The sequence below is a fragment of the Sardina pilchardus genome, chromosome 7, assembly GCF_963854185.1.
Source record: "Sardina pilchardus chromosome 7, fSarPil1.1, whole genome shotgun sequence".
Lineage (NCBI taxonomy): Eukaryota > Metazoa > Chordata > Actinopteri > Clupeiformes > Clupeidae > Sardina > Sardina pilchardus.
The window spans coordinates 10,690,453-10,705,497 of NC_085000.1; the positions used below are offsets into that span (position 1 = coordinate 10,690,453).

General features: G+C 49.1%; 1 protein-coding gene across 1 annotated transcript in view; it reads left to right on the plus strand.

The window, feature by feature from the left end:
- The window catches only part of znf512b (zinc finger protein 512B), a 64,163-nt gene that overhangs the window by 22,295 nt on the left and 26,823 nt on the right, over positions 1-15,045 (plus strand). The window contains exons 4-8 of the mRNA XM_062540708.1: positions 125-253; positions 1,845-2,023; positions 3,520-3,908; positions 7,758-7,829; positions 9,684-9,821. Coding sequence (XP_062396692.1) covers positions 125-253; positions 1,845-2,023; positions 3,520-3,908; positions 7,758-7,829; positions 9,684-9,821 — 907 coding nt within the window. The remainder of the gene's footprint in view (positions 1-124; positions 254-1,844; positions 2,024-3,519; positions 3,909-7,757; positions 7,830-9,683; positions 9,822-15,045) is intronic.

Sequence of the window (15,045 nt, forward strand, 5' to 3'; positions counted from 1 at the left end):
AAGTCCCTTTCCTTCCCCTCCTCCCTTTCCTCCTCCTCCCTTTCCTCCTCCTTCTTCTCCTCCTTCTCCTTCCCCCTCTCCTTCTCCTCTTGCTCTGTCTCGTACTCCCTCCTGTTCTTTATAGGCCCACATGATGGTTCAGTGGAAGGAGGAGTTCAAGAGTCGCTCGCGGGTCAAGTGTCCTAGCTCGGGCTGCTGGCTGGAGTTCCCCAGCATCTACGGCCTGAAATACCACTACCAGCGCTGCCAAGGGGTGAGCTCTCTCCACTTTCCCAGAGTACACAGAGCCTTTGACTCTCACCCCTAATCTCCTCTTAAACACACCAGCACCACCCATTTTACACCCCCCATCTCCCCCAAACCACAGCCCCAGCCCTAGTCCTCATTTAATCCATCCCCAATACATACCACACACACACACGCACACACAGACACACACACACACACACACACACACACACACACACACACACACACACACACACACACACACACACACACACACACACACACACACTCTCTCTATTCATCAAGGCCATGATTGACACCTCACTGTCCTGATTAACCTCTCCTGGCTGGACTTTCCCAGCATCTACCTCCTCCTGTGCCAACCAGCCCACTGGTGTTGCCAACCAGCCTACCAGCTCTGCCAAGGCCTGGACTTTCTTCCTTCCCTTTTCCCTCAAAACCCAAAACACCCCAACCCCATCAACTGGCATGCAGCACTCTCCCCCAACACACCACCTGATGACTGACTATAAGAGTGGACAGCTTACTGTACATTCAATCAAAGTTGAAGCGATGGAAGGAGCTAAAAAGCATGCCTGTTCTGACTCCAAATGCACTCCAATTTGACCAACAAGGCCGCCCAATTGTGGCTTTATGTTCTAATAAGGCATGACACCACTGCTGTCCATACTTTCCATAGTCATTGACGCCAATCCCCTCCCTTATTGCCCCTCCCCTCACCCAAAGCAACCCCCTCATACCCCCCTCATACCACCCAGTCCAGATTTACACCACATGTCCTGCTTAAGCCTTGAGGCCCGAGTGCCACCACCCCCCCCCCCCCACACACACACACACACACACACACACACAAGCGCTGGTGTGTGCAGTTGTCAGACACAGACACAGCAGAGCAGGAGGGCTCTTTGAAGTGGCAGTAAAGTGCGCGGCGTTGACACGGCGCTACGCCAGCACAGACATGCTGTTCCGCCGCCGCCGGCCGCCTTTGTCATCTTTACCTCAGAGCACATCAGAGTAGCGTTACGTCAGGCGCCACTGACAGGACAAACACAGCGTAGCGTAGCGTAGCGGCTGCTGCACTAAGCCGGCCCACTGCTCTGCTTGGAGGCCATTCTCTGCCTGTGAGTGACTTAGTGCTAGTGACAGATGGGTCTGATACGTGCAGGTCGTGAGCTGGGACAAAACGCTGTGTTGGGCAGGTAGATGAAGGAGCACACCGTAGCACACTGTATAGCAGCGCACACCTGATAGCCAGTGCAGCAAAGGAGAGGTCATGTCTGTGTTTTTACACACTATAATGTGCATCAAATAAACAACGCATCAATGTCCACTTCAATGCAGTGTTGTACCCAGTGGGTTTTATTGCTGATTTGACTTTTTGACTGTAAGTGGCAGTAGTCCAATGACGTGCTCCTCTGTATGTAAGTGTTATCAAGTCCAAGTCGAGTCATATATCTATGCAGTACATGTATAAACAGTGGCAAGGTGCTTCAGAGGCAAGGTTAATGAATGTGCATGTAGTAATGAGCAGGACTGAGAGCCTGGAGAGGAGAGTAAGGAGTAAGCCCGAGTCTCAGTGTCTTCCTCTGTGTCAGGCGACCGTGGCCGAGAGACTGAGGCACGCATGCCCTTACTGTGAGGCTGTGTTCGCTACCAAGGTGCGCCTGCAGAAGCACAAGCTGTGGAACCACCCGGAGAGGGTCACCATGGAAACCAAGACCGAATCCAAAGGGCAGGTGCAGAAGGGGCCGGCGAAAGGGAACGCCAAGAAAAGGTGAGGCCTGGGGAAAGGAGAGATGGAGGGAAAACAAACAAACACCATCCTTGTACACATGCAAATGCCAGACGTGACAGTTCCCCTTTTGCAAAGTGGTTTCCTGACAACAGCTGCCACAGTAACCAGCGGACGCCACCGTTCAACTCATCTCCGCCATCATGCACTGCTGCCAGACAAGGCCACTTTTGCAGACTGGGAAGCACTAGTCATTACTCACTGCCTCATCATGCACGGTACACACACACACACACACACACACACACACACACACACACACACACAGACACACACACACACACACACACACACACACACACACACACACACACATCTACCCCCCCACTCTGTCTCTCTCCCTGTCTCTTTTTCTGTCTCTCCCTATACCCCTCTCTGTATCTCTCTATACCCCCCCCCCCCCAATCTCCCTGACTCTCTTTCTCTCTCTATTGAAAAGGGTTGACTCCTAATTCTCTCTGCTCCACTAAGAATGTGTGTGTTGTGAATTCATTTTCATCACCGTTCGGAACAGGGAAATTGTCATGGCCCCGTGCATTTAAAGTAGTCTGTCACAGTTAATCCCTCCAGCTTTGGGACGCCAGAGCCAGATGCCTTCAAAGGCGGACGGGAAGGCAGGCAGGCAGGCAGGCTGTGGCTGTGCTCACGCAGACGCCATCAAATTGCAGGGAAAATGGGAAGCGCTCAGTGCATAAATTATGGCACTTCTGAGCGCAGACTTTTATTATTCTTCTTTTTTTTCTGCCAATGTGTGAAGTGAGTGTTTAGTGTGTGAAGTTCACTGTGAATTTGTGTGTGTGTGTGTGTGACGCACAGTTTCTTAGGTTGAAATGTAGACTGTGTGTGTGAGAGTGTGTGTGAGAGTGTGTGTGTGTGTGGTGTGTGTGTGTGTGTGTGTGTGTGTGTGTGTGTGTGTGTGTGTGCTTGTGTGCTTGAGTATGACATATACATTGTGGCATATACAGTACGTACAATGTTCTGCAGTGCAGTGTGTCATTTCAGGGTGTGGAGATTTCAGCATGCCTGTGTGTTTGTGTTTGTGTGTGTGTGTGTGTGTGTGTGTGTGTGTGTGTGTGTGTGTGTGTGTGTGTGTGTGTGTGTGTGTGTGTGTGTGTGTGTGTGTGTGTTTGTGGAGTTGTTACTATGTGAGTGAGTTTCTCAACTTGTGGGTTTTTTTAGGGTGTGAAATGCATGTGCTGGTTTCAGTATGTGTTGTGCTTTTGTAAAGTATATGTGTTCACACAGCTTTGTAAAGGTGTATGTGTGTATGTGTATCTAACAGATATACTGTAACAAACAAAGTGGACAGTGTTTGTCTATATGTGTATGTGCGTGTGTGTGTGTGTGTGTGTGTGAGTGATTGATTGTCGGTTTGCAGTTCTCAGAAGTGAAACTGTCTCTCTCTCTCTCTCTCTCTCTCTCTCTCTCTGTGTGTGTCTCTCTCTCTCTCCACCTCCCACCCTCTGTCCCTCCGTCAGGCCCATGGACAGTGGCCTTCCGTCCCCCATGTTCATCAAGGTGAAGAAGACTCAGGAGCCATCGCAGCCGTCCCAGAACGGAGAGTGCACCACCACCGCCACCTCCACCTCCACCTCCACCTCCACCGCCTCGCAGAAGCCCGACAGGAAACAGCAGCAACAGCATCCGCAACCACATCATCATCAGCAGCAGCAGCAGCACTCGCATCAGCAGCCGCACACACACAGTCACACACACATGCAGACGCACACACACATGCCGCCGCAGCAGGAGCAAGACCAGGCGTCTTCGTCGGACACCTCACCGAGGACCCCCGGGGGGAGCGAGAGTGAGGGGGGCAGCTTGCCCCCGTCCTGTCCAGAGGAGGACCCCGAGAGGACCAGGCACAGTAAGAGTCCCCTCACCTTTAAACACACAAATACACACACACACATATACACACACACACACACCCACAACCCTGTCGTACCACCAGAAGTGGAAAACTGTAGCTTCTTTCTGTGTCGTGGGTCTGGAACAGCTATGTGAAAGGAGTTCAGCTTTCTGAAGCTTTCACCTCTGTGTACCGTTGCTGACTGACCCTGCCACACCTTTACACACACAGACTAACACATCCTATGATATGTTCTCAGACCTCATAAAGGCCATGCAAACTCTATACAATGCATATGTATGATATACATCTACGAAGTGATAAATTATGTTCTCACTTTGATAATTGCATGTCTAGTGGTAGATGAAAGTGGATCAGTGGCTATAACAGTGTATAACTTCTCAGACAGTTTGTGATTCAGATCAATTATAATGCGAACTTAAAAAATCAGTATCAATATCCATTAGCATGTGTCACTAATGCCATGAATAAATGGTAATAGGTCTTAGTAATGGTAGTAGTAATGCTGCAGTAATAGCTGTAGGTAGTAGCAGAGCCAATCGAGAGCTGTGTTGGACATAAAGACGTGTGCCTAGAGGGCTGTAAAGCGCTGCTGAGGCCTGCTATCTGTCATCTCACTCGGAGTGCGCAAGTTGGGGGAGTGGAAAAAGAGCAGTGGAAATGCAGGCCATTTAGAAGCCCAATTTTAGAAAAAGTTGGGACGTTGTGTAAAATGCAAATACATACAGAATGTGATCATCTGCAAATGACGTAAACTCATACTTAGCTGCAGACAACATATAAAATGTTGAAAATGACATAATTTACTATTTCATGGAAAATATTATGTTCATTTTTGAATTTGATACCAGCAACACATTTTAAAAAAAGTTGAGATGGAACCCAGTTTGATACTCAACTCATGATTGTTAGTGTAGACTTAACCATTATTTGCATTTTATACTGCGTCCTGACTTTTTGTGATTTGGGATCGTACCATTTGCCATCATTGTACTGGCAGTGCAAAGGATCCTCTGACTCGCATGCATTTACTTTTGCTTCCTGTTTGTGGCTGTTTGAGGTTGGCTGGTGGCATTGTGCCTTTCAGGGCCATGTGGTTAGCATTGTGTGTGCGTGTGTGTGTTTGTGTGGGCGTATGTGTATGTGTGTGGGTGTGTATGTGTGTGTGTGGGCGCGTGTGTCTGTGTGTGTCTGTGTGTGTGTGTGTGTGTGTGTGTGTGTGTGTGTGTGTCTGCGTGCTGTTCTGGCTGTGAATGTGTTGCTATTTCTGGCGTGTGTTTGGGTAAACGCACCTCTCATCATTAGTCAGCGGTGGGCCCCGCTGTGTGAGCTGCAGCAGGACACAGGGGTGTGTGTGTGTGTGTGTGCGTGTGTGTGCGTGTGTGTGTGTACAGATTAGTAAAAATTGTTGTTTGTGTGTAATAAAGTGATGTAGTATGTGCATGAGAGTGCGTGTGTGAGGAAGAGAGCAAGAGATGTGAGCATACGTGTGAGTTTGTATGTGCTTGTGTGTGTGTGTATGTGTGTGTGTGTCAGTGTGCGTGTGTTTCCGTGTGTCTGAGTTAGGTAGGACACAGAGGTGAAATGTCTGCGCCACCACCATGGTATGGTGTCTACTGGCACTAGCCAAGTCCCAGCTCTGAGACACAAACTGAGCTTCAGTCTGGCCACGCTCTCTCTCACACACACAAACACACACACACACACACACAGACCACTGCTGCTGCTCTCTGTGCAGGGTGTCACTTTCGGCACACACAGACACACAGACACACACACACACACACACATACTTACAATACACATTTCACACACACACATCACGTACACACTTCTGTCTCTCTCTCACACAGACACACACATCACATGCACATTTCTCTATCTCACACTCATATGTGTATATATATATATATAGACACATATCACACACACCTACGCACACACACATTCACTTTAAGCACACACAAACACCATAGGAAAACAATTGTAGTGTGAAAGGACTGCAAACGCTTTTCATAACCATGTTACTGTACTGTATGTTATGTTATGTTATATTATGTTAAGGAGTAGTTTGTTTGCACCCAGAAGGACAGTATCCTACTTCTAGTATGTTTACTGCTTCTGCATGTGGTGCTCTAAAGATAACCCGATTTGTTGTTGTTTTTATCCTAAAGCGCTCTTGTTTGTGTTGCCACTTTCTGTGTCACTTCACCTCTGGCTAGTGCATTTGTGCAAGTAAAGAGCCAGTGCTTCAGTTGCTAATTATTTTTTCCCACTTGCCAACCCAAGGCCCCTTCGTGTTGTTTGTGTTTTTGATCTATGATTACTTCCAGTGCTATTATAACCCTTTGTTACTGAGAGTGGCTGTAAATCTAGCTGGAGCATTTTTTTTTACTTTTGAACAGTGATTAAACTTTTGACCTGGTATGCAGTATGTTTGAGGTTTCAAGTTATGCGGTTTAGATTGACTGACTCATGCCAACGAATCAGGACTTTTAAAAAATGTTCTGACTTTTGGTGTGTGTGCTTGAGAAAGAGAGGAATTGAGAGAAAGTGTGTGTGTGTGTGTGTGTGTGTGTGTGTGAGAGAGTGAGAGAGTGAGAGAAAGAGAGAGAGAGAATGTGAGAGAGAGACTGTGTGTGTGTGTGTGTGTGTGTGTGTGTGTGTGTGTGTGTGTGTGTGTGTGTGTGTGTGTTTGTGTGTGTGTGTGGTTGAGAGTAAGTGAGTGTGTTAAAGAGATATTTTCTTGTGTTTCACGTCAAGGCATTTTCACACCTGGTTCATTTAGAGTAGTTGAATCGGAACGTGGAGCGTTTCCCCCCAAAGATCGGGTCCGTCTATGAAATCACCAATGGCACTTTGTTTCAGAACAAAATAAACGGACTGAGACCGCCTGGAGGAAGTGGTCTTGGCTCGCTTCCAGTCGAACTCTAGAGTTGTTCATTATGTGCTTATGCTTACATTTTTGTATAAACTGTAGCCTACACATTTTGTCCAAAACCGGCATGATATTTTATTGGTCAAGTCCTTTTGTATGCCCAAATAAAGCTCATCAGTGAGATTGAATGCATTCTGAATAAAAACTGCAAAAATGGGGTAGACCAGTTTGCTGATAACTATTGGTTTGGGATAGTGTGCTAACTTGATTTACTAATGTGCTAAACTGGGCTGTTTGATGCTCACCAAAAACCTGACTCGGAGTTTGAAGAAGTTAAATGTTTAATTCATATTTGGGCCGATGAGGAGATATCCTCGATGTTGGAGACCATACAGAAAAAGGCATCTGTGTTTAAAGTGTTGAGTAACTTCGGGATAGTGTCTTCAGCTGTCAGATGTGACTAATCAGAGAACAATTTAATTGTGCGTTGGTTTGTTTGTGGAGAAAAATTAATATCACGTGAAGTTGTTTATATCATTTGTTCTGCTCTAACTGTTGCCATGTGAACACAAAACCAGCTCAGGGCCAATGGCAAACAATGTAGCTATTCAGCACGTGATTCGGAACAAAGTGAAAACGCCCCTATATATTGAAGCGTTTCTATTTGAAAAAGAAAAAGAATAAAAAGAATTGCCTTCTCAACTGAGTATTACCCAGCAAGTCATGTATTGGCTTTAAGTTATGTGGGCGTGTAGTGTCAAGTTCATGTGACACTATGCATATACAGTATGTAACTCAATCAAAGCAACTAGATGAAGTGACTTTGTTATGTGGTGGTTGAGTTTGATAATCTCTTTTTTTATAGTGTAGGGGTTGTGTGATAGATAGCAGCTTATTAGCATGGCATGGTGAGGCCTGTTGAAGTGTTTGATCCCTCCTGTATCTCTGTGTCCTTAATGAGCCAGGAAGGAAGCAGAAAACTCCAAAGAAGTTCACTGGAGAGCAGCCCTCCATCTCCGGCACGTTTGGACTCAAAGGTAACCCCCCAACACCATTGCACCTATACATGAGACATGTTTACATTACATTGACATACCTATACATTCACATTTTATACCACCGCAGAAATACATTATATTTACATGATACATGTTACATTCATTTAGCACACTTGTTCATCTGGTGCATCTATATGCACTATGTTTACATTACAGTACCACCTTACATTAACTGATCTCAAATAAGGATATTCCTGTCAACAAGGTGTCTTATAAACTCACTGTGTCTACCATTATCCACATTACCTGTGAGGTGACGTGAAGATATTGATTGTTAAAATGGAGCTGTGTGGAGTTTACGGGCTCCATAAGTAGGAAGACAGCCCCACAGTAAAACACTGGAGCCCTGACAGGATGGCCTCTCAGCATGTTGTTCCACTCAGTAACATCCTGTAGGCTGGCTGGCTCAGTGTGTGTGAATCAGCATCTTTTTTACAGTCACTGTTCGCTGTTTAAGACCGTGTTTGAACCCCTGAGGTACTGTGGGGTCTGTGTGTATCCCCCTTGGTAATACAGCACACTCTGAAAAAGATTAGCACGCTAAACATAGCCCACTCAAGTCATCGTGTTTGCCATGTTCTGTTATGCGAAAGTGAAGTGTCAACTTGATGAAGTTATTTCACTGTCATGAGTTGAGAAAAGGAATTCATGAGATGAATTCACTGGGTTATGTTGTGCTTGTTAATCCTTTTTTTACAGTGCCGTTAGGGAATGATCAAATGTAGTGATGACAGAAGCAGCCTATTTTCTATTGTCTGCTGGGTAATAGCAGTGGAGTGCATAACACTGCTGACGTCACGCCCGGGATCAGAGAGCTGAGTGTTGAATTTTGGAGTGGAAGTTTGTTTGAAAACAACACTCATTAATGTCAGCTCATGGCCCAGTAATATTTTAGACACGCTGAAGAATCAAACAAAGCTCTTCGATTCTAAACAGGGTATGATGACCAAAGGAACAACAAGGCCACTCATGGCTGCACATCAAAAGCTCATCATCACTTAGCAACAACCACACAGAACACTGGAGATCACCCCCTCGCTCTTCTTGCAAGTCCTCTGTTTGTGTCAGGGTTGATCCAGCTTTTCAAATGAGTCGGGGAATATGAAGCTGAGGTGGGTGGGTGGGTGTTATCAGATGGCAACTTCAAAGCGCCCTCGTGCCATCTGGTTTTGATTGGGCTCTTTTCCCCTGGTGTGGTAATCGCTCCTCCTGGTAAAAGGGTGATTACAGAGGTGTTTAATTTCCTGCCACAGCAAAGAGACCATGGTGACTCACGCTGAACAACAGTGTGTTTGCCTTTCACTGTGTGTGTGTGTGTGCGTGTGTGTGTGTCTGTGTGTGTGTGTGTGTGTGTGTGTGTGTGTGTGTGTGTGCGTGTGTGTGTTTGTGTGTCTTTGTGTACTTATGTATCCATTAAAGATGATCGCCGCTTATGACGCCAAGTCTACATATCCCATATCCAATCATTTGAGGTAAAGCGCCACCTAGTTAAAAATGAAAAGGCAAAATCGAAGCATGGTAATCACAGCTATTTTGGGCTGACAGGTTCAAAACTACATGATGTGTGATGATGTGAAGTGTAGGATCATTATGACACCGTCTGAATGCTTGCATACCAAGTTTTGTGGAATTTCCGTTCATGGGGGGCCGTATCAGTGTGCATACATGCATGTGTATAAACAAACTCCCCCACACACACAGAAGCACACATACACACAAAAACAAACACACATTATGCACACACTCATTTACTGCACATACACAAAAGTAGGGGACAGACAGTGTGTGTGTGTGTGTTGACTTGTCTGATCACATGTATTCACACCTGTGCAGGGATGAATAAAGCGGAGGAGAAGCTGAAAGCTGGGCGGGCGAAGAGGCCAGAGGGAGGCCTGTTCAACGAGGAGCCCCCAAGGAAGCTCCAAGCCCCGGCCTCATCCAGGAGAGAGAGCTCTCAGCCTCCAGCCTCAGGTGGGTGGGCCCACACAGCCGCTCAGCAGCACCCCTGGGGTGCGTTTCTAGAAAGCGTCGTTTGCTAACTTGCGTCGCAATCTTGGGAGTTCGCTCCGTCGTTCTTGAATTTGGTGTTTCTAGAAAAGGTAGTTCAAACTCTCAATCGCAAACAAGGACGCAAAGTTTGGTCGTTTGAACTACTGCCCCTGGGCAGTCGCACCTGTGTCGTACCTTGGGAGTTCCAGTTGGTGATGTCGTCAGTGCAAGATCGCCTGACCAAAAATCACAAGCGCCCAACCAAAAATCACTAAGTTGTTGTTCTCTTTCGAACATTCGTTCGGTATCTCACTATGGGAAGCGCCTTCAGGCGTGACCAACCACGGAAGCACCTATTGCACCACGTCTGTCTAAAGACAGACCAATTGCAGCCCAGGGGAGGAGCCCATACGTCACCCCTTTATATTCGGCTGCGCAACCCTCTGTGCTCATTCTCGCTTTCTTCCCCGTGAAGACCACTACCTTCCTCAGCTTGGCATCCTGCTTAACTGTCCACCGATAGACCGTCAAGGCTCTATCCCCGGGCGTAGGTTTGCTTATTGGCTGAGCGCTTTCATTAGCACCTTTCTTCTTGCTAACGCGTTAAGGCGAGCAAAAGACAACATACTTAAATAAAATATATCATTGCTCGATATGGCCACATCCACCAGTGGACTGGCCGACCAGGCGAAGGACGCTTCATCGCGTCCTTGTCTCGCTGCCTGTGGAGCCATGATTTCCGGGAAAGACCCGCATGCTATGTGCATCGTGTGCATGGGCATTAAACATGCCCAGGCATCATTGGCGGATCCGGACAGCTGCGACCATTGCCGCGGCATGTCGGCCAAAATTTTGGAACGTCGCCTCCGCGTTGCAGCGACCTCAAGAGGCGACCCCCCTCTTAATGCCCACTCCCAGGCAGGAGAAAACGTCGTTAAGACGGTCCTACCGCCTTCAATTCGAGACTGGGGCGAGTTTATGGACTTGGAATCTTCCAGCGCGCAGCCAGCTCTGGCGTTGGAAGAGGACCTGCTGGGTGATTGCGGCGCGGCTGCGGCCGACATTGAGGAAGAGGAGGATGAGGACATGATTTCCAACATCCTCCGTGATGACCAAGAGGACGATGAGGAGGGAACTTTCCTCCGCACAGAACCGTCCCGTCCGCCTAGCTCTCAGGGCGGCGAACCCCAGGCTTCGACTGATTTCGCCTTCGTAGAAGTCTGTAAACGAGCCGCGGCTAAGCTAGGAGTGGAATGGCCAGTTTCCCCTGGAGCTCCTGGAGCTGAGAGGGATCTGTACGACGGCAAGAGGCTCCCCTCGCGCCTCCCCCCTGCCAAACACCTGCTGCCAGCTTTGCCCGCGTGCATGAAGGAAATGGCACGCTACTGGGATAAACCTTTTTCTCACCGCGTACCCGTCAAGGGTTTTGCCATGTTGGATGTTAGTGGCATGGAAGAGCTAGGGCTCTCCAGCCCGCCCGTGATCGAGCCCTCTGTGGCGCGCCACCTAAATCCAAAAGCTACGCTTACAACATCTGGGCTCACGCTTCCTGGTAAAATGGAGCGCTTCACCTCCTCCATGTACCAGAAGATTTATAAGTCCTGTGGCTTGGCCGTGAGGGCTCTGAACACTACCTCCCTCCTCACTGCCTATCAAGCAGAGCTGTTGGAGGAGATGGGTAGACAGCTAGACGCCGGCGCAGCGAACCCGGCGATCTGGGAAGAGATTTGCATTATAGCAGATCAGTCGCTCAGCGCCTCACGAGGCGCAGTCCAGAGCTGCGGGCGCGCGATGGGTCTCGCGGTCGCAGGCGAGCGTTCCCTGTGGCTAAACCTGTCTAGCCTAAGCGACAGAGAGAAGGTCTCCTATCTCGACGCTCCCGTCGACACGAAGGAACTCTTCGGGCCGACTATTGAGAACATGCGGAAGAGATGCGACACACAGAAGAAAGAGGGCGAAGCTTTCGATGTGTGCCTGCCCAGGAAACCAGCGACGCGACCTCCGTTCGCAGCTGCTCAACAGAGAGCCCCGGCCCAGTCACAGGGCTATCAGGGCTATCAGTACCGACCGGCTTTTCGTACACCGAGACCCCAGCAGGCGGAACCCCGCAGGCAGGCGGAAAACCCGCCTCCTGGACAGCAGCCGAGAGCCTCTAACTACCGGCAGGGAAATAGACCTTCGTTTGCCGCCACCGCTGCAAAGCACCGCGCCTCTTACCCTCCGGGCAACAAAAAGAGGCGAGAGAATTAGGACATGTGTTTCCTATCGGGGGAGGCAGTCAGCACCACGGGCTACCTGAAATGCTCTCCCCCCGGGCATTCACCTTGCCACCCTCCCTCTCCGAAGAGAACGAGACGGCAGGTGACGTTCGTCCCCTCTGTTCACCGTGGCACGGGCATTGTTTCCCCCCCAGCCCACGGTTCACAAACATGGTGTCCCCACACACACTCACAAATAAAGTTCACGCTGACGCATCCAGGCATAATGCCAAGGGCGCAGCTTTATTCAGCAGAGAAAATAAAAATAAAAATAAAAAATATATCAGCTCGAACTGGGGACAGTCATTCTCCCCTCAGTCCACAAGAGTGTACTCGAGCGCCGTCAATAACGAACATGTCAGAATCACTCACTGCGAGAGCAGCGAGCTGGCAAGCGTGCGGTGTAAACCCGTGGGTTTTCTCGACAATACAAAGGGGCCTGAGGCTGTCTTTCGCTATGAGACCCCCCAAGTTCAACGGGGTAATAGCGTCAGCTGCAACTGGAGAAGCCGCTCACGTTCTGGAGTCAGAAATAAACTCCTTATTGAGCAAAGGGGCGATCAGAAAGGTTCCACTACAAGAGAGTCAGGAAGGGTTTTTCTCCCGATACTTTCTTGTACCAAAGAAGGGTGGGGGACTACGTCCTATTCTAGACTTAAGAGTTCTGAACAAACACTTCAGAAAATTCACGTTCAGAATGCTCACGTACAACACTCTGTTTCGTTCAATACGTCCAGGGGACTGGTTCACTACATGCGATCTTCGCGACGCATATCTACATATTGGCGTGTTCAACCCACACAGAAAATACCTGAGATTCGCTTTTCAGGGAAGGGTTTACGAATTCCTTTCAGTCCCCTACGGGCTAAGTCTAGCCCCCAGGACTTTTACCAAAGTTATAGAGGCAGCACTGACTCCCCTCAGACAGTCGGGAATCAGAATATCTGCTTTTCTGGACGATTACCTCCTGTGCGCTGCGACGCGCGATCAGGCGGAACGTCATACTGCAACACTCATAGCCCATCTATCGAGCTTGGGTTTCAACATCAATTACACAAAGAGTCATCTGACTCCCTCTCAGACAATAGAATATCTGGGCATCCAGATCAATTCTGTTTCATTCCGTGCAACGCTGTCCGAAGAGCGAATCAAAGCGTTTCACCAATGCCTCTGCCTGTTTCGCAGGAACAAGACGGTTTCCTTCAGGACATGCCTCCGTTTACTGGGGCTGATGGCCTCATCAACGTCAGTGATCCCGTTCGCACTACTGAGAATGAGGGACTTTCAGAGGTGGGTGGCCTCCCTGCGATTATGCCCCCGGAGACACCTCAGACGCATAGTGAAAATATCACCGGTGTGCCTCACAGCACTCAACTGGTGGAAAAACCCACAAACGCTCCGTTCAGGCTCTCCCCTGGGAGTTGTGTACGAGAGAAAGGTAATCACGACGGATGCGTCCCTCACGGGATGGGGGGCAGTCCACGAGGGCAGATCTGCCAACGGGACATGGCCAGTATGGCTTCGAGAGAAACACATAAATTTTCTCGAACTTCTGGCAGTGTTCCTAGCGTTGGAACATTTTCTCCCACGCATACACGGTTGTCACGTCCTAATCAGAACAGACAATACAACTGTAGTGGCTTATATCAATCGCCAGGGAGGGACACGCTCCCTTCAACTTCACAGCCTGGCGCGCAGACTGATTCTTTGGGGCAGCACCCGGATCAGCTCGCTAAGAGCGACGCACGTTCCAGGAATCATGAACACCGGGGCGGACCTTCTCTCCAGGGGGAACCCCCTCTACGGAGAATGGAAACTACACCCGCAAGTTGTCAGTCAGATCTGGGAGAAATACGGCAAAGCTGCCGTAGATCTCTTCGCCTCGCACGAAAACGCTCAATGCCCACTGTTCTTTTCTCTCAAAGACGCAGATGCACCGCTGGGTGTGGATGCGCTGACACAGCCATGGCCGAATGCGCTTCTTTACGCATTCCCACCACTCAGCCTAATATCTCCAACACTCGCCAGAGTAAGAGAGCACGGGCTATCTCTGCTGTTAGTAGCCCCGAATTGGCCCGGGAGGCTGTGGTTAGCGGAGATCAGCCAGATGTTAGCCGGGACACCCTGGCCTCTCCCTCTCCGCAGAGACTTACTGTCTCAGGCGCGAGGGCAAATTCTACATCCCAGACCAGACCGTCTGGCACTCTGGGTCTGGCCCGTCAGCGGTTAAACCTGAATGCTGCAGGTCTCCCTCCCGAGGTCATTGCCACTATTCAGAGTGCCAGAGCCCCATCAACGCGCACACTTTACGACTGTAAATGGCGTGTATTTGAGAAATGGTGTGAGAACAGAGAAGTCATCTCTTTCCAGTGCTCCGTTACCGATGTATTGTGTTTTCTGCAAGATCTGCTAGACAAGGGCAAAGCCTTCTCCACTATTAAAGTTTACTTGGCAGCTATATCTGCTTGTCATGTCGGGTTTGGCACACTCTCGGTAGGTTGCCACCCATTGATTAAGCAATTCATGAAAGGTGTGCGCCGGTTACGCCCGCCACCCAGACCTACTATGCCTTCTTGGGACCTGCCCATGGTCCTGAAAGCTCTCTCGAAAGCCCCTTTCGAACCTTTGGAGAGCATTGAGATGAAACATCTCACGCTGAAGACGACTTTGCTTCTGGCTTTGGTCTCAGCAAAGAGAGTGAGCGAACTACAGGCACTTTCGATTCACCCGACGTGCATGAAGTTTAACGAAAGTCTGACAGCGGTAACGTTGAAACCGAACCCCGCTTTCATTCCGAAAGTTATCATGTCGTCATATGTCGGCAAGGCCATAGAGCTACGGGCCTTTCACCCTCCTCCTTTCTCCTCATCAGAGGAGCGGAGGCTGCATTGCTTGTGCCCTGTCCGTGCACTAAAGACGTACGTAGACAGGACGAGGGGTATGAGGAA